This window comes from Plectropomus leopardus, chromosome 17, assembly GCF_008729295.1.
Source record: "Plectropomus leopardus isolate mb chromosome 17, YSFRI_Pleo_2.0, whole genome shotgun sequence".
Classification (NCBI taxonomy): Eukaryota; Metazoa; Chordata; class Actinopteri; order Perciformes; family Serranidae; genus Plectropomus; species Plectropomus leopardus.
The window spans coordinates 5,465,541-5,485,762 of NC_056479.1; the positions used below are offsets into that span (position 1 = coordinate 5,465,541).

The window sequence follows — 20,222 nt, forward strand, 5'->3', positions numbered from 1 at the left end:
ATTAATACATGGGTCATAATAAATGAAAATAGTATAACAATCATAAGGGACTACTTTATAGCCCATTTTACAGAGTGGTATTATGAGCTACAGTCTGGTGTAAAAGCTTGTGTTTGTGTGTTAGCTCACACTGAATCATCTTTGTCATGTAATAACACCTGGGTGGGTGGAGGTGGAATCACGGGGAAATCCGCATCATGGACTCCAAAAACAAACAAGAGTGCCTGTGGAACCCTCTGTGACAAAGTCCAGTTTGTTGAGACAAATTCATGTTAATCATTCACTCCACAGTTTTAATACAGAGCCCTCTGTCTTTACTGCATGATCTTGTTTTGGAAAGAGAAATGTCTTTCAACCAATCAGAGGGCTGATTTACAGACAGCAGCAGGTCAGAGAGGATGACTGAACAACAAAAACTCCAGGAAACAGAAACTATAGAAAACAGCACTCAGTTCTGTGTAAGAAACTGCTCATTATTCCACACCTTCTGGTAAAACCCAAAACATTTCAATAATTGCCCCTAAAATGTGGAACAGTTTGTCCCTCGCTATTAGATCTTTCTCCTCAAATGATGTTTTTGCAAACCAACACCAGATAATAATAATAATGATAATAATAATAATAAAGAAATAAAGTAAAAAGAAAAAGAAAATCACCAGATGTTTCCACCACCAGACCACCAAAATGTTTCCTAAAAATATACACACATTTTTAAGTAACATAATTTATAAAAAATTTAATTATAGTAATTATAGACACGGCTTTCTGGACAATTTTTTCTTTTTTGTTTTAATTCCTCATTTTTCAAAAAATGTTGTAAGGGCATTTTCTTGTCACCTTTGACTTTGACTAATTTGCAATTTGTGGACATGTCTTGGAAGGTTGCTAGTTGCCTTTTCCCCTGTGTTTTTGAAAGAAACTAATTTGTTCAGGAACCAAAAGAACACTTGTTTGAATACTTGTAAAAGTTGTCTGAAAGCAGCACAAGAAAAGTGATGCCAATCCAGGTTTCAAAGGGGTAAGGGTTAAATGAGTTGGTTTGAATTATTTGCAATGATCAGCTTGGCAAGGAAAAATGAAAAATAGTTAAAGTCAAGTTAAACAAAATCATCCAGTAGCTGCAGGAAAAAGTCCAGAAAGAGGTTTGTCGTCATTATAATTATGTATTTAAAATTTTGTTACAGAAAATATGTGAATTTATTTTTTGATCTTTTTTTTTTTGTTTGTTTTAGTTTGGTTTTTTTTGTTTGTTTGTTTGTTAACTTTTTAGCATTTATTTTCAGGTCATTTTATTGCAATTATTTATTTATTTATTTATTTTACTTTTTTGTTTTGTTTTTGGGCAATGATAAGTTGCTCATTGCCTTCTTTCCATGCTTTAAAAAGAAATCAAATCAGCTTGCTGGTATATAATTGGATAGAGAAAATAGTTCCTACATGAAACTGCAAAAGTCTGTGGATTACCTTGAGTAACTGGGTCATGATATCTAAATAGAGACATTACTGAGCACCGCAAGCTGAATGCCATCTAGTTCCATTTCATTGGTCAAATCTCTAATACTCAGCAACTCACAACAAAACAATCGAGATTAATAAATATCACCACAGGTACAAGGAAAAATATGCATTTTTGATTTTCGTGTGACCCGCCCCTTTAAAAAGGTTAAATATAGACTACAACACACTTAAAATGATTAATATTTCTTCAGGAGGTTTCTGTTGTCCAATACTGACAACCCTTTAGGTAATAACACCCTCCAACAATGCATAATAGATAAGATTTCCTCTGTCACGTGTGCTTTCACCTGCACCACCACTGAATTATTCACAAGGAGAAGCTTCACTCATATGATAAGATTAGCATTGTACTATCAGGAGAACTGTTTCGGTCTTGTCAGTCCTCAGTACATCAGAAACACATGTCAGTTTAGGAGGCAGGATACCATTATTATTAAAAGACTGATTATAAAATACTTTCAAATCATCAATACCTGTCCCTAACGCAGTTTTCTTTAACCAAACCGAGATTTCAAAATGTAAACACCCTGAATATTTAGCCTACCATTATCTAAGTTAATATATGGCCATATATATTTTTGCACAGTACATTTTCAGTAGCTCTTTTTCAAAAGATAGGAGTAGTAATACTATAATATTTATTACAAGAGCAGCTGAAGATAGTTACAAGGAGAATGTGACATGGTGTGGTTAATAGCTGAGTCAACAAGCCTTTAGCCTATTTATGCAAAATGTGTAGACCATAAATTATTATGGAATTACATAATGAAGGAGTTGTCTGTATTAATATAGCATCATGGTTCATATTATATATAGACTTATGTAGAAGGACAGTTAAACATATAAGAGATTTTGATATAGTGCAGTTAAGTATGGTATTGGACATAAGATATTGTATCAGGTGGAATATATTATATAAGATATAGTATAATGTGCTATGTAATACTAACAACAACAATACTAATACTAATATTAATACTAATAATATTAATAACAATAATGATAATAACAATAGTTATGCGCCTTTCGCAATATAACATGAATTTTAAATGCAAAATGCCATAGAAAAATAGCATAGTAGTAATATAGTGTAAAGCATATTATAAAATGCATTATTATTTGGCTATTATTATTATTATCCCGATATCCTATTATTATTATTATTATTATGTTACATAGTACGTGATAGTAATAGTAAGGTATGGTAAAATATAAAACGTAATAATCCCTATCAATGGGACCTGTAAAAAGTAACGTAAAAAGTATACATAAAAGTATGAGTAAACAAAAACATTTGCTATGTTTATGTGTGCGTGTACTTTATACACCTGCCTAAAGAAACAGCCAATCAGAACTATAGATTCACGCCCGATATCCAATCAAACGATTGACGTCAGTGTCGAGGACATGAATAAACTCATGTGGACAAACCGACAGAAAACCACAGAGGCGGAGAAGTTATTAGGTTATTACTGACTGTTACTCTGCTCAAATCCACTCGCCGGTGGTGTACAGGAGACACAAAACAAGCGCACCGGTAAGTTTAAACGCTTCAGCCAATCAGCGCTGTTCTCGGTTAGGAGCCGTCCAATCAGGAGCTCGCTCCTCTTTGTTGTTGGTGATGACATGAAAATATTGTTGTTGCTGCTGGAGGCTGCGGAGACTCGGCGGTGGGAGACAGACAGGCAGACAGGGAGGACCGCGGGTCTAAAGGGTTCAGAGGTGTCGATCCGAGTGAAGATTTTACTTGTTTAGTATTGTTTTGGACTGTAAGGCAACTGCGCGTTGCGGGGAAAGCCGTCATGTCGGTGAATATGGACGAACTCAGACATCAAGTCATGATCAACCAGTTTGTTTTGACGGCTGGATGCGCCGCCGATCAGGCGAAGCAGCTCCTACAAGCGGCCCACTGGCAGTTTGAGGTGAGACCGGACGCTGTTTAGTCATGTCTTTAATGCTGACTGTTCATTTAATCTCCAAGCTGCATCTGAGCTGTCCACACATTTTAATGAAAGCCTCGTGCTGTGTATTTAAAGTAGTTTGAGTCCTGCTTGACGACCACGCGCTCCTGGAGCTAACATCAGCTAAGCTAGCAGCACTGAGGACGTGGTGGTAGCCTCCTCGCCGTTTTTTGTTTACATTCTCGTCAGGAATCCACCGTGTCATTGCCAAGCTAATTGTTGTTAGCCTAACTGCTAGCTGCCTTTATCAAACATTATGATCGCCCCAGATCGGCTATTGTTTTATGGTTTAATGGCTGTCATTGAAAATAAAAAGGGTTTATGATAACGTGGAGAGCTCAAATCACTGATGCCATCTTGTCAGACAACAAGGCCTGTCTGATAGCATGTTCTCATCCATTACTCAGTGATCATAAACTACAGGTTTGGCTTGTTTGTTCAGATCAAATCTCACAGGATGATAAACTGAACCCTCCCTGCTAAACGGATTCAAACAATCTCTTAATCACATTTCCTCTTTTTATGTTTATTAAATGGGTCAGAGGAGTCAGCACAACATTGTGCTGAATGATTGTACTTTTGGTCCTTTTACAATAGAAGATCAGTTGAGGAAAATACTCAAACACTGCTCTTAAGTACAAATTTGAGGTACTTTATTTAAAGGTCCCACAGAAAGCTAATCTTCAAGTTCATACCTGTATTTTGGGTATCTACAAGAACATGTTTACATGCTTTAATCTTTAAAAAATCATTACAGACAGGGAATGACTAACAGTACTGTAGTTGCAGTTTCTACTTTTATATATTATAGTTGTGATATCACAACTTGGCAGAAATCTTGATGGCTTGTTTACAGTCACATTTTCTGTGTATGTGCTGTGTACGTTTGGATACTTTAACAGTATTTATATTAGGGCTCAGCAGGTCATCGGCCAGGCAGATTATCAGGGCCAATATTTGGTATTTTTCTCATTATCTGTATCTTTGTTTTATTTTCATGATTGCAAATAAAATGAAACAGTGCAGAGAATGTGTCAGCATGGGAGGAACTTTTTGAGCTATTTTTGTTTAATCATTTTTAATTTAAATTTTCATTTGTCTGAAGTTTTGTGTTTGAGTTTGTTGTATTCTAAATTCTAAATGCTGACAGAAAAACATACATTTTTATTGTAAATGCATATGGGTTCCAAATATTGGTCATCAGTCTCTTTCACTACTAATAATCGATATTGGCCCTGAAAACCCAATATTGATTGACCCCTAAATTATACATACCTACACCTGCTTTACACTAAAAAAAGACATGGAAATGTGACTTTTTTTTACAATATGGGACCTATAAATATTTGCATTTAATGCTACAACACCATGAAAAATTGACTTTCTAGGGATTCGTGGTTCCCACAGGATAGCCACGCCCCAAGCATATGATCTTATAGAAAATGATGCATTGCTGTAGATTGAACTATCCAGCAGTATGTAAAGGAGCTAAATGATAAGCACAGCCTTAAACATCTACAGCATTAAAATGTAACATACACATTAATGAAGCAGAAATATTCATCCGAATACATCACTGACAGGGAAAATTGTACTACACATTATATTTTGATGCAAATACATATATTAACTTAAGATTTTAAATGCAGGAGTTTTACTTGTAGTGGAGTATTTTCACAGTGTTGTATTACTGCAGTCAAGGGGCTGAGTACTACTTTCATCACTGGAGCACATAGGTTAGAGAGTTCAGACTGGCTGTACTGAGAGCTACGTTAAGTGGTCTGACATTGATCCTAGTCTTGTTCAGTTTGGCCTATATATAGACTGATTAAGATGCATTATCCTTCCAGCTGTTCTCAAGCCTTCCTGCGCTATGAACGCTTATTAAAAGCTGAACTGATTAGTCGATTAGTTAAGTCTCTGCTTCCAGCTCCTCCTCCATGTTAGGGTTTATAAACTGACTGTTTGGGTTTTGGATTCTTGGCCAGACAAAATAAGATGTTTTAACTCCTCTGGGAAACTGTGTTGTGGCATATTTTTCTATTTCCACACCAGAGATTTCCAGAAATAGTGTGCATTGTAAAGTAAACAAAGTAAAACACATATCACATGAGGAGTTCAACTTACAGGAGGAACTTACAGCGTGGCTGAGGTGAAGAAGCCAGAACAAAAGCAGGGAGGCAGTATTTAATGCCTCTGATTAGGCTCAAGTGATTCCACCTGAGGAGGCGGGTCTTTCCCAGGCGGGAGCGCTTGATCCGATTCACCTTTCAGGTGAAGTCTTTGGAAAAAAAATAGGGGGAACATTTTTAAAAAGCTAGGGAAATATAATAATCACAATTACACATTTAACATTATGTTGAAAATTTATTATAATTTTTAAGCACTTTTTCAGGTCATTTCTTTATTTATTTATTTATCTCTGTACACTAATTGTTAATTAATTTCTTATTCTCTTATCCTTATTTCTTATTCTTAACTTTTGGGTCATTTCTTTCATCTTATAGAATATTATTTTAAAAAAATAAACTAGGTGTAAAGGACTAGGGAAAAAAGAAAAAAGCAAGGAAAATAGAATTATCAAAATTCCATATTTATCATTATGTTACAAATTTATTATAATTTCTTAACACTTTTCCAGGTCATTTTCATTTTTTTTACTTCATTATTATTACTTATTTATTTATTTAGATAATTTTTAGATACTTTTCTTGTACTTTATACTAGTTTCTTGCTAACTTTTGGAGTCATCTCTTCTTCCATTGTGCATTGCCCTCTTCAAGCCAGTTTGCACTGGTTTCAGTTGTTTAATCAATATCACAATTGTTAGATTAATATAAAATGTAAATAACATTAGTTGCAGCCCTGCAGTCATTACTCTTAACCCTTCTGTTCCTGTCAGCTGACTTGGATATGAATGCAAACACCACTCTGTGTGTGTGTGTGTGCGCGCGTGCGTGCGTGTGCGCGCGTGCGTGTGTGTGAAGCCCTCGGGCAGATAGAGTGTCAGATACAGTATATCAGGCCTGTTGAACAGCTGACAGACACCTGAAGCATGTCTGACTGCTGAGCCTCCAGATGGTTGTGCTCAGACCACACCTCCATCTGTTCATCTGTTGGGGCCGAGCGATCGGTGGAGGAGGAGGAGGAGGAGCAGGAGGAGGCTCAGCTCCTCTCAGGTGTTTGCTGTGATTGTCTTAACTTACTCAGGAGCTCAGTGGTGTCAGTGGTACTCAGAGCAGCAGCGAGTCAGGCTATTGGTTTATTTTGGTTTTGATAATTAGCTGGTACAAGTCGATACTAAATGATCAATAATCGATAAGTCTACAGAAAATCAATCTGCAGCTGTTCTGAGAACTGATTAATCGTCTCAGTGATGGCAACAGAGAGGCTGAACATTTGAATGTTTAAGTGAAAGCTGAGAACATGTTTGGTAGGTGACTGTCGGTCAGTGTTCAGAGACCATTGTTCTGCTGCTGCAGTGACTAACCTTCATGTTACCAGGACAGCACAACACTGCAGAGTCCTGTGAGACAAACAGCTGACTGACGACAGCACGGCCGGGAAACACATGTAGTCTGATCAGACTTTTTTTTAAAAAGACATCCTTCTGCATCAGCATCTAATGTGACATTTGACCTCCAAAGCGAGGCTGTGAGGACAGTGTGTGTCACATTCTGTACTGATTGATGGTTTGTCATATTGTAGGCTTATGTTTAGTCATTTATAAGCCTTATGACTAACATGGACTTGATTTAAACGGATTTATTACTAATTCTTTATGGCAGAAGTAATCCCATTGAACGAGCAAACAACATAAAGTGCTTCAGAGAAAGTCAACTATGGAGCTGAAACAATTTATCCACAACTTTTTTGTTAATAATTTCATCCATTTTTCAAAGAAAGACACAGCTTCTTTCCTTCGTATCTTTGTATTTTGGACTGTTGATTGGACAAAACAAACTATTTAAAGATGCCCTTTTGGAGTCTAGGGAATAATAATGGAAAATTTCCCACATTCTCTGACAATAAAACTTTAAACCCAAACTAAAATCTGCCTGTTTCTGAACCATATGTTTACAATTTGCCATTCTAGAGCAAAAGAAAAGAAAAGGGTTAATTGGAATACAAAGCTGCTTTTTATTTTAAAAATAAAAACAAATAAAAGGCAATCATTAAAGATCAAAAGTATAGCTCACATGTGGAAATAAATATCATCAGTATGCTTCCTCCTCATCCGAATGAGGAGATATTTTTCTGTGCTTTTACCATTTTTGCAAAATGTTTTTTTTTTTTTAATTAAAAGGTGCCCGTGTAGTCTGCTAAATGTAAAAAAAAGCAAACAAATTATTTTCAGTGTTGATTAATATGCAGATGCATTCTCAATGATCCAGTTTGTTTGGAACATAATGAAAAATATTAAATTGCAGTTTCCAAGGATTTAAAGTCACATCTCAAAATTTTCAATTTGCAACGATATAAAACAAAAGAAAGCATCTGCATGCAGGAGAAGCCGGAACATGGCAGATATTTGGCGTGTTTTTTTCTTGATAAGTGACTTGAAAGATGAAGTATCTGTTATTGGGCTGATGGATTCAGCGCTGATATGCATGTGTGTGAGACTGGAGAATACAAGGTGGTGTTTGTGTTTGGCTCCTCTCCGTCAGTGTGAGAACGTAGTAAACAGACCATTGTTTCCGTCAGTGTGACAGCAGCGGCCTGATTACTCGCACTGTTCTGATTCTGGCTGTGAGCCGAGGCTGAAGGCAGCTTCTGTCCTCAGCCGGAGCTGCAGCGATGCTAACAGCTCTACCACAAGCATTAGATAGACACTATGCGGTATGTTTCAAAAAATAATACTTCTGAGGTTTCTGCAGGTTAACATTGTATAAATTTGACTTTTACTTAAAAAGCTCCTGTAGTCCTGTACAAAAGGACCGTATTGTTGCTAAATGCTGTGAAAGCTGTGACATAAATAATTGATTTCAGCATTATGTCCCTTTTTTTATGCCCCAAATAATAACCTGTTATCATAATAACAATAAGTACATGTACTTACGGCTGAGCAATATGGAGAAAATAAGTATCAAGTATATTTTTGACCATATACTTCAGTGATTATGGTACGGTTGACTATTGGTGCCCTTGCTAAATATTTACACTGTGAGATTTTTGATGACAAATCATCAGTAATCAGTAATGCAAATAACAGAACAGCTAGAACAGTCTGGTAAGTTTATAAAAAATGACATCAGTGTCATATCCCGATATGGTTCTGATATTAATATATTGCACAGCCCTACATGTTTTTTTTTTAATCCCAGCACATTTTCAACTTTTTAATCCATGTTGTTTAAAATATGACATCCAACTCGTCATATTTTTTTATAGGATGAAAACATGGTTAGATTTTAATCTGACACGGGACATGATCTAAAAGCCTTAAAAAAGCTTTTTTGATTTTGTCCCCATTTTAAGTAACAACATACTGAATTTAAAGTGAAATTTTTCCACCTAAATATATCCACCTGTATTACATGAACGTTTCTGCTCTGAGGACATAAACTCTCCAGTGCCGCAGCTTTGGGGTGAACGCCGGTGTTCAGCTGCAGGTCAGTATCACTGCGCTCCTCCGTGTGAACCTCCCCCTCAGTGTTTGTTTACAGCAGCAGGAAATGTGAATGGACAGTGTGACATTAGCGACCGAACGGGGTCCTGAGAAATAAACCGAGACGAGACAAAGAGCCGCGTGGACTCTGTGGCCTTTTTATACAAAAGCAGCAAAGCGCTTTGACGCTTTGAGATGTGTGTCACGTTGTACGGCAGACATTCCTGCACCGCCGCTGCTGTTGTCAAACAACCAGACTGTGGGAGGAGGGGAGGAGGGGAGGAGGACGGGGGAGGCTGCGGGGGGAGAAACCACTGCATTCACTCAAGTGTTGGTGAGGAAGAGGCCTCCAGTGAAGGGAAATGGAGGCTACGCCGAGCAGCAAAGCAAGCTCACACTGCCCGTCTGCTACTCGCTCTCCCGTTTAACCCTTTCAAACCTGGATTGACGTCACTTTTCTTGTGCTGGGTTGTGACGCTCTCACCCTGAGCAAATTGGTTGGTTTTCTAAAAATCTATACTTAAAATTATTTTACAGAATAATAATTATTATTCTTATTTGTGTTTTTTTCAGGTCAGTTCTTTGTTTGTTTTTTTTGTCTTTTTTTTTTTTGTTACCTTTCACTTATTTTGCACATTTTTTAAAGTTTCTCAACGTTTTTCCATGTTTTTGAAAAATAAAAAAAGGCCATTATACTCCGATTTCAAAGGGTGAAAACATGGTGCGGTTGAGGGAACGGCATCTACGTATGAGAAAGTAATTTTGGAGAACTTTTATAATGCAGTGTGAAACCAACATCGTTTTTTCAAAGTTGTTGGTTCACTTCCCACACTGATTATCTTCTGACTTCACCCTCAGTGTTTCCCAGCATTCACATGAATCAGGCTGCAGTCACATCCACAGGAATGTCTTCCCTCTGTTATCAGCTGCTTGTTTCTCTTTCTCCGAGGTCATGAAGTGTGTGTTTGTTCTGTGTTCACAACAAAGAGGAACAATACAAGAAGCCAACTCATTTCCTTGTTTGTGCAGGGGAGCAGCCATGAAAGCAGCTGTTTATGTTTTATAGCTGTTTTCCAGCCAGCCGACTCCTCCGACTCCAGCTGGAGACCTGCTGTTGTACGGCTGCAACAATTTTTTTTATTTTTTTATAAATAACCAAGTATTTTCTCTATTAATTGATTGAATTGAAAATTTTCATTTTAGATTTTCAGAGTCCCAAGGAGACGTTTTTAAAAGTCCAAAATGTTCAACTTACTCCAAAAAATACCAAAGATGAGCAAAAAACATCAGCAAAAGTTATAAATATTTCATAAGCTTTCGTTTGGTTTGCGATCACAGAAGAGTAAGAAGCTGCAAATGTTTTTTTTTTGTGACATTTGTTTGAAAAGTTACCAAAACAGTTAACCAATAATGGAAGTTGTTGGTAATTATTTTCCTGTTATTTGCTTGTTTTGTTTTTTTCATTCATTAAAGTAAAATGCAGATGCAGATATTGGCCCCAATAATCAGCCAGGCCGATAATCTGTCGACCCCTTCTCTCGATTATTAGGAAATAAGTTACAGCTGTTGATGAATCATTTTAGCTCAGCTTTGTTGTTGTAACATTAGCAAATTTGGAGGAAGTTTTGGTGTCATTTGGCTTCCTGTGAAGTTTCACTCTGTATGTCAGCGAGTCAGTTAGCTCGAAGCTAATCTGTGAACGCCTGGCTCTGCTCTGCAAACCCTGTTTCAGATCCCAGCGTGGAGATAATGCTTTTAACCCTGAGCTCACGTCACCAGTTGTGTTAACTGACCCGCGAGCTGATAAAGGCGGGGGAGAGAGGAGGAGAGAGGGGTGGGAGAGAGGAGAGGAGAGGAGAGAGAGAGAGAGGGAGAGAGGAGGAGAGAGGGGAGGGGAGGAGGGAGAGAGGGAGGAGAGAGGAGGAGAGGGAGGTGAGAGTGGGAGAGAGGGGGAGGGGAGGGAGGGGGGTGGGGGGGGGGGGGGGGGGGGAGTGAGGGGGGGGGTGGGGGGGGGGAGGGAGGGGGGGGGGGGGAGGGAGGGGGGGGGGGGAGGCTGTTGAGAGAGGGGGGAGAGGGGTGTGGGGGGGTCACTGACTGTTGGAAGAGGAAAGAAGGCAAATGTTTCTGCACTTCAACATGTGGTTGTTTTTATGAAATAAAAGTGCTGATAACACAATTCTCTCTGTCTGTCCTCCCTTACATCTCTCTCTGCCTCCCCTCTCTCTCTTTCTCTTTCTCTTTTTCTCTTCTCTCTTTCTCTCTTTCTCTCTCTCCCCTCTCTCCCCCTCTCCCCTCTCTCTCCCCCTCTCTCCCTCTCCTCCCCCTCTCTCGCTCTCCTCTCTCCCTCTCTCCCCCTCTCCCCCTCTCTCTTCCTCATCTCTCCCCTCTCTCTCTCTCTCTCTCTCTCCCCTCTCTCTCTCCTCTCTCCCCCTCTCCCTCTCTCCCTCTCTCCCCCTCTCTCTCTCCCTCTCTCCCCCTCTCTCTCCCCTCTCTCCCCCCTCTCTCTCCTCTCTCCCTCTCTCTCTCCCTCTCTCTCCCCCCTCTCTCTCTCCCCCTCTCTCTCTCTCCCCCTCTCTCCCCCTCTCTCTCGCTCTCTCTCTCCCCCTCTCTCTCTCTCCCTCTCTCTCGCTCTCTCTCCCTCTCTCTCCCCTCTCTCCCCCTCTCTCTCTCTCTCTCCTCTCTCCCCTCTCTCTCTCCCCTCTCTCCCCTCTCTCTCCCCCTCTCTCCCTCTCTCTCCCCTCTCTCCTCCTCTCTCCCCCTCCCTCCCTCTGCAGACGGCCTTAAGCTCCTTCTTCCAGGAGGCTAACATCCCCAGTCACCATCACCAGATGGTAAGTCCATTTGTTTCCTCTTGAAGACATTTTTTTTTTTTAAAAAAAGGCATGTGCGTCTAAACGGAGGCTGACTGGCTGTTACTGGACGGTGGAGTGGATGAACCCACTGACCCGCTGGCTGCAGACACACAGCTGGGCTGTACACACACAGCAACACTCCCCGCAGTCAGAGCGAGCGAACACAGATCAGTGAAAGATTTTACAACACTGCTCCTAAAAACATAAAGAGATGTTTTATTAGAGCAGGTTATAAAGCGCTAAACTCACCTGCTCTACTTTTTGCTCTTTAGCTGCTGAGCTGACGGTGCGAGTCGATCTGTTTCTGTTGAGTGCTCTGAATTCCCAGGCCCTCTGAACTACCCACAAAACCCAAGCAAACACATTCCACAGTTTACACAGTCATGGAAAAACCTGGAAAAGTTGTGCAATTTGCAAATAGCAATTTCCGGGCCTGGGAAAGTTTGGGGAAATTATATATACTCTAAAAGTCTTGGACTTTTGTTTTGCAAACCTGTATAATAACACGTGTTCAAAGATTGTTCATGGATTGATATTTTTGTTGTTTTTGCAGTTTCCGGCTGAGACAAATGGTGTAGTTTGTTTTCTTTAAAAATCTCTTTTAAAGAATACATGCCATCAAAACCTGCAGGATGCCATTTTTTTTAAATTGGGAGTAAAAAAAAAAAAAAAACACAAAATAAAGCGATATAAATTTGTGTGCCGCTCACCTACGGCCAAAATAAAAAGCGTGCTTAAAAAAATATATGCATATATGTTTTGATTTTTTTTTTTTTTTTTAAATAATATGTATTTTGAAAAAATGATAGATAATAATAAGAAAGAAACAATGTTTGTTTCAGAGAATGTATGGTCTTTAAATTTGCCTTAAAAAGTCATGGAAATCTCTAGGTAATAATGTGTACGAATCCTGATTTTAATGTTTAAAATGTGAAGGCAGCTTTGGACTGGGACAAACTTTGGTTCTTCTGAACGTTTCTGTCTTTTGGGGTTAAATTTCTCATCCAGATTATAAAACTTCAGTTCATAGTCATTTAGCTTTTGGGCAGGAAACTCTGATCTCACTTAATTTGGGCTGAAACACATCATGGAGGGTGTGTCACGCTCTGATCACAGTTATATTAAAACAGCCTCTCTGCTGTAAGGAAGGGTGTGTGTGTGTCTGCAGCCATAATAGCTGTTTAATCTTTAATTGCAGCCTTCAAATGCAATAATTATGGGCTTACAAAGAGGATTCATTGGACAAAAGTGGGTCTGAATGAATGAAATAATTCTTCTGTGGCTGCGCAGACTTGCGTCACTGCGTACTTGGCCCCGTGCTGCTTATGCAACCCTGTTTCTTAACTGTGTGCAGGTCTGAATCTTCTCTCTCGGGGTTTGTCCGATTCAGATCATGCAGGAAGAGCATGCCGACATCTGCAGCCGTGTTTTGTTTTCAGTCTGTTTTCCTTCCCTCCTCCTCCTCCTCCTCCTCTTCCTCCTCCTCTCTGCTGTTGGTGTACGTGCCTGTTGGTCGCTCTGGGCGGAGCATGTTGTAGCTTGAGAGGGTGAAGAAGGAGGAAGTGTGTGTGTGTGTGAGAGAGGCAGCGGCTGGAGTTTGTTATTATTTTGGGTGCAGTACGGTGACATCATCTCGCCCGAGGCTCGGTGTGTGTGTGTGTGTGTGTGTGTGTGTGTGTGTGTGTGTGTGTGTGTGTGTGTGTGTGTGTGTGTGTGTGTGTGTGTGTGTGTGTGTGTGTGTGTGTGTGTGTGTGTGTGTGTGTGTGTGTGTGCGTGTGCGTGCGTGCGTGCGTGCGTGTGTGTGGAGTTGTACAAAGCTGTACAGCTGTAGAGGCCTGAGAGAAGGAGTAAAGCAGCTCATGGTGAGCATCAACTGCGAGCTCCTCCTCCTCCTCCTCCTCCTACGCTCAAGCTGTCCCAACATGGCTCCACGATGCCCTGAGGGCCGTGAGCATGGACGGGAAAGAAGTTAGTGTTGCAGCAATGATTATACTTTAATGAAAGATTAACTCCATCTGCTGTCGACAAGTTGTCGACTCTGTCAGACACAGAGGAGAAGGAGAAGACAGAGAGGAGGCTCCGAACAAACAGAGCTTATTGTCTGATCGCTAACTGTCGATGAACTGTTTCCTAAAAACGACTGTTGGTGGATGAGATCAGACTGAGTCAAGCTGCTTTATTTATAACACATCTGAGACATCAAACACATCCAGTCACAATAAAAACAGCAGATGTGAAGACAAAACTGTGGTGGTGAATATTACACAGATGATAAAAACTTAAAAAAAAACAGCCCTGTAGAGAAAAGGGGAACTTTTGCTGTGAGTTCAGGCTCTGAAGGTCATCGGCTTGATAAAAAACTTGTTCTGTGGCATGTTGGTCACGCATGAGGCTCGTGTGCAGAAGGAATACCATTGTGTAACCTGTGTGTGTGCGTGCGTGTGTGTGTGTGTGGCGTGACAGTGTCATCAAAGGTGTTTTTGTTTCTAATGTACACAGAGTTGCAGCCTGAACACCGGCGCTCCCCGAGGAGCCGCGCAGGAATGTTTCTGTTAATATTTCATCCTCAAAGCAATGAGTCACATGTTCTGTTGTGTGTTCATGTAGCAGACAGTTTGTTTACAATAACGTCAGATCCAGATGCTGTCACTCACATGTTGTGATTCAGTTTGACTGATGACATTTTACTGACGGAGCGCGTCAGCAGTCTGTGGGAAAACACATCTACTGAGACATGTTGATCATATTTCACACATGACTGTGTTTCCCCAGACAACAAAACCTGAAGGACATGGGTCACGCTTTGCTGTACATTTGCAAGAGAGTGAAAGCAAATTTGGGCCCTCTGGTTTCTAAAAGGTGGCGTTGGAATTAAAGTCCCCACAGTCACAGATTCTATCAAAATGATAGACAAATGAAAGAATTGGTCCCAAAACAAAAGTAAAGTGCGAGTCACTGAATATGATAGAAACAAAATGAATGGCCAAAGAAGAATCACACTTCAAACAAATTCAACTCAGATGTCCTCTCAAAACAAAAAATACAGAAAGCCAACTGAAGGTGTTGACTCTCTGGAGACAAACAACCAACTGAGAAAAGCCAACCTCCCTATAAAACCTCCCAGCCGGCTGATAACTGCAACTCAGGAGAACATCACAGGTGCACCCAATAACTGCTGATTAGCAAGGAGACCTGGGACAGGATTTTGGATCTCTATGCATCTCTGACCAGAACATGAGCTAATTATTAGTTTGATTTGTGGTTTTCTGTTTTGATAACATTTCAGAGGAAACACTGAACATCTGCCATGTTCAGTAATATTATATCATGGTGTATTGGTGCAAAATGTCAACAGTTTCACCACATGTAGAAATTCAGCTGCACCAAAACTTCTCATCAAGCCCCAAACTGATTTAAAATAATCTTAATCTGCTTTGTTAATTTGAGCCCCAAAAATGTGCCTTTATGCAAAACTTGTTTTTTAGATACACCTGCATAGAAATCCAATAAATCCTATTTTTATGGTTATTAAGGATGATAATTTAAAAAAAAAAAACACACAATAATGAAAAAATAAACATCTCTTTTACACAGAATTATTTTTTTTTCCTTTTATCTAATAATTGCTTTTTTCCTAGTAAAATACCCTTCTTGGCACACAGGAAATGAATAATTAAATTTGAGTTTTTTAATTAAACCTGTTACAATCACTGCTACACACTGCTTCATCCTGAGGAGTTACCAGTTAAACGATGCTCCAAAGGCTTTTCCACCTGGCAGAAATCAAGCACTTACTTCATAATATTCAAACTCTAAACTCTTGTCAAACTATCAGTGCTCTTCTAAAGATAAAACTGTTCGGTTTTTTCGGTAAACCAGCAACTTGAGATAAACTTAGTTAATCTCACAGGAAACTGAAGCATCGCTGCAAGTTCAGATGGATAGAAAAGATTAATAACTTCAAAAACTTTCAAATAAAACATGAAAAAACAACATAAACATCTGTAAAGTGCACTGAGACAAAAACAGCTTGAATATAAAAATGACACTTTGGGTGATGGAGGCTGGTGGAGAGAGTGTCTTGTGTTAGCAGCATGAAATTCAGTTATTACGCTTAAAGCAGCAAAACAAAGTGTCTCATAGAGTGGTGTAGGAGGTAAACAGTTGAGTGTGTGTGTGTGTGTGTGTGTGTGTGTGTGTGTGTGTGTGTGTGTGTGTGTGTGTGTGTGTGTGTTTGTTTACACATAACTGAGTGTGTTTGCTCTAAATATAGCGCCCTCCCTCCTGCTGCACAGCTGAGAGGACCCCTCCTCTATTTCTGTCTGCTACCTGATCTGTGTGTGTGTGTGTGTGTGTGTGTGTGTGTGTGTGTGTGTGTGCGTGCGTATGTAAATTGCACTTTAATTGATGTTCTCACTGAGGACGTTTGGCATTTAGCAGCGTGTCACACACAGATCACAACTGTCCACAGTTGGATCTGTGGAGGAGATCTGTGAGTTTTCGGTCCCGCTGTCAAAAACGTTCACATGGTGCTTCTTCTAAAGCCGATTACAACGTGTTTAGACTTGATGTGCAACAAAAAAAAAAGAAATCAATAAATAAAATAGGAGTTTTGTATTCATACCGGGACATGTTTAAAACCTTGTTTTCATTTGGCAAAATATATCACACTGCTCAATGCATACTATTAGATATTTATCTAATTAAAATACAGTCTGAAGTCACAGAAGAATAACACCAAACTAACATATTTTTGGAGATTTAGTTCAACAGATGTGTTATGAAGGATTTTCAGTATGAAAATCCTTTAAAGCATTGGTTTCCAATCTGTGGGTCCTGACCCCCACTGTGGATCACCTAAGCCTCATTGGGGGTCACATGGTCTTCTTGATTTTAAGGGGTGTAAGAAGTAAAGTAAATTAAATCATTATTTTTAATGTTTATAATACTATTTAAGATATAAACTTTAAAAAAAAAAACAACCACAAAGATAAAGGAGAAATACTGATTTTGAAAATAATTATTATTGAAAATAATTATTATTTGATAATAATATATTTAAGTATATATGATTTTTGCCTGATGAATGTCCAGTTACTAAAATTATCTTAGTAATTCTTCCCTCTCTCTCCTACGCACCTGTTTGGAAATAGATCTGCAAAATGTTCGCTTGCACTGGCATGTATTACTTATAAAATAAAAAAAATATGTATTACAGACAGAGAACTGCATATAAGAAAAGACTAAAAATATCAGGAAAACTACATATCTGATGCAATATCCACAAGAAACAGTTTCATCAGAATTCATCAAATGCAGGCGTTTTACACAAACCTGGTGGGGAAACGCTGTTCACAGGATTTCTCAACAGGAATTCTGTTCCCTGCTCTGAAACAGAGTTTATGACGGTTTTATCTTGCGAAATAGAATTTGAGAAATAATAACTAGAGAAATAATTTACAGCTCCTAAATAAATAAATAAAACACTGATCTTGGACTGGTGACCTCAGTATTTCTAAAATCCTGACAGCAGCCTGCATCAGCGAGGGATTGTTCTCCTCTGACGAACGCTGTTTCTGACAGATGAATTCAGTTACTATAGCAACGGGTTTTGTTCACAAATTCAATAAAGACATGTTTTAGATTTGCTGCTACTCTGACTTACACCTTTCAAAGGCCTCTTCTCCATGGCAACTGTGGCTGGGGCTCATGGGTATTGTAGTATTTGGAGCTGTCCATTGAATTGGCAAATAAAAGCTGAATTCTCAGGAGTTGAAATTAGGGGTCCACTGCTATGGTTTTTCAGGGCCAATACTGATACCGATTTTTAGTGGTTAAAGAGACCGATAGCCGGTATTTGGAACCAATATGCATTTACAATAAAAATGACAATATTTTTTTCGTAATTTAAAATTTGGAATATAAATGCCTTTAACAAATGTGTAGTCAAAACTGAACCTTTCAACATCATGTACAGCAAGTTCCCTGCAACTTTGTTTATAGTTAAGTAAAAATATAAATAAAAAATGAATTAATAAAAATAGCTCCCTGAAGTTTTACAAAATAAAAGCTCTTCCCATGCTGACTCTTTCTCTGCATGTATTGCCACATCACAATGTATTGTATTGTGATACCGACTTTTTCATCAATTCATTTTATTGGCGATCATTAAATAAAACACAGATACAGATGTTCGGCAAAATCCCAAAAATCCGCCCTGATAATCGGCCAGGCTGATAATCCGTCAACCTTTAATCAGGAGATTGAGGTATCTGTGTTCAGTAACATCGATGTGATTTTTAAAAAAGCTTTAAATTACTTCCTGTTAACTTCCCTTCTGTTGTGTTGGTCCCACAGATGTGTACTCCCAGAAACACTCCCGCCACACCGCCCAACTTCCCCGACGCCATCACCATGTTCTCCAAGCTGCGGGCGTCCGAGTGCGGTTCCAGCGCCGGCAGCGGCCCCTCACAGGCATCCATGGCCTGCTCCCCCCCTGCCCCCTCCTCCACGTCGGGTTTCGGCTCCTTCTGGGCCTCCTCGCCGCCCAGCCACCAGCCGGCCTGGCTTCCCCCGTCGTCGCCCACCGGCCACCACATGCACCACCACTACCACCACCACATGCAACAGACTCCCATGTGGCCCCCAGTCTCTCAGCAGAGCGGCTCCCAGCAGCCCCCCGTTGTATCGGCGCTCCACGGCCAGAGATGAGATGAGGCGGTGAGGGAGGCCGGTTCGAGTGTAGCCAAATGAATCTGTTTCAGGAGGGGGGGGGGGGGGGGTGTCGGGGTGGGAGGGGGAGGGGATCACGTGTGGAATGAGAGGAAATGCAAAAAGACAAAGATACTGTTTTCCTCTCTTGTTTTTCTAAACTGAAGACGAGCTCAGCGGGAGACTCTTCCTCGCCGTCTTCATCACAAAGTCACCCAAGCCGAGGAAGAACCTGGAAGCTCTCCGATGATAACACTGAGACGCGAAGTCTCTGCAGAAACTTCTCTTCATCGTCAATGCAAAACAAGCCCAGCAGAGCACTCTCTGAGGATAGGAGCCATGTGATCTTTTTTGTTGTTGTTTTTTTTAAAAGAAACTCTTCTTCTTTCAGAGGGTTCAGAAATAATCTGGCAGGAAGTCGGCAATAACCAGCAGATAAACAAACAAAGGTGGCTGAAATGGCCTGAGAGCACGGAGCATGTGTACAGTGTGAACAGGATTATAGACGTGTGTTAATGCGGAGCCACGAGGCAGAGTTTCACTGACGACCACAGAACGGCTCCACGCACTGAAACTCGACTCCGGCTGGGTTACACGCCATCGTACCACAGAGGCACAACAGTTGGTGCATATCATGCATTATTACCATTACATCTGTGTCACAGAGCAGATTTACCACAGAAATAAACACACGGTGATCCCTGAAAATCCCCGAAGGTTGTTTAAAAACATTCACCTCCATCTGCATGAGAAAATATTTCGTCTGCTGCACATTAAGAAAGAATATTAATTATTCTGTCATCCTCTGTCCCCTTTTAAACGCTCAATTTGTATAACATAAAAAACAAGAGTCGAAATTTAGCCTCTCTTTTACTTGCTCCTGTTACGATTATGCAGTTTCTAATTCAGCATTTCTGTAATCTGAAAAAAACAAGTCAGTGGAGTTTACTTTCTGTTTTCTAAGACAAATCAGCTTTTTCCGCAAAGTTTGTATTAGAAACAAAATAAAACTTTGTGAGCACAAAAAAAGACAGCTCCCATGAAAATGTGCCAGCACAGTCTGTGGGCTTATGGGAAACATAGTCTGTTAAAGGCTGTTAAAAAAAGGAAATTCTGAATAAATTATGATATTATGTAATTTTTCTTCTTCCAAAGCTGAATTTTTTTGCAAATGACAGTTTAAGTTGTGGTTTCACAACTGTCAGCTCTCAATTTTTATTACACTGATTTCATTTTATATTTTATACAAAACTTAGGGACTGCTTGTTATTTATGAAAGGGGAGAGGGCTGCAAAAAGGGGAATTCTTTTTTTTTGAATTGGCTTAGGGGAGGGACATTTAACTTTAAATGGTCGTATTTAAAATAAAAATAAAAACTTATATACTCTCAGAACCCCCAAACAAGAGTGAGTTTAAAGGTGTGTTTTCTTTAAAAATCTCCCAAATCACACCATTTATCACAGCCAGAAACTGTGAAATATGATGATTTGTAGTGAAGGGGGGTCATAAATTTGTCACTCAGTGAGGCTCAAGGAAAAGTATTTGTAGCTCCAGACAGGGTCACGATACGAG

General features: G+C 39.7%; 1 protein-coding gene across 1 annotated transcript; it reads left to right on the plus strand.

Moving 5' to 3' along the window:
• Positions 1-3,185: 3,185 nt before the first annotated feature.
• Positions 3,186-18,681, plus strand: ubald2 (UBA-like domain containing 2). Its single transcript, XM_042504593.1, has 3 exons — positions 3,186-3,440; positions 11,862-11,918; positions 18,297-18,681. The coding sequence occupies exons 1-3, from the start codon at positions 3,321-3,323 to the stop codon at positions 18,648-18,650; spliced, it is 531 nt and encodes a 176-aa protein (XP_042360527.1). The 5' UTR covers positions 3,186-3,320; the 3' UTR covers positions 18,651-18,681.
• The last annotated feature ends 1,541 nt before the right edge of the window (positions 18,682-20,222 follow it).

What these genes read in the sequence shown, in the direction of transcription:
- ubald2 (XM_042504593.1), top strand. Translation starts at nt 3,321, where the DNA reads ATGTCGGTGAATATGGACGAACTCAGACATCAAGTCATGATCAACCAG. An exon ending in CGGCCCACTGGCAGTTTGAG is followed by an intron (nt 3,441 to 11,861) that starts GTGAGACCGGAC and finishes CTCCCTCTGCAG; the next exon opens with ACGGCCTTAAGCTCCTTCTT. An exon ending in CCAGTCACCATCACCAGATG is followed by an intron (nt 11,919 to 18,296) that starts GTAAGTCCATTT and finishes TTGGTCCCACAG; the next exon opens with ATGTGTACTCCCAGAAACAC.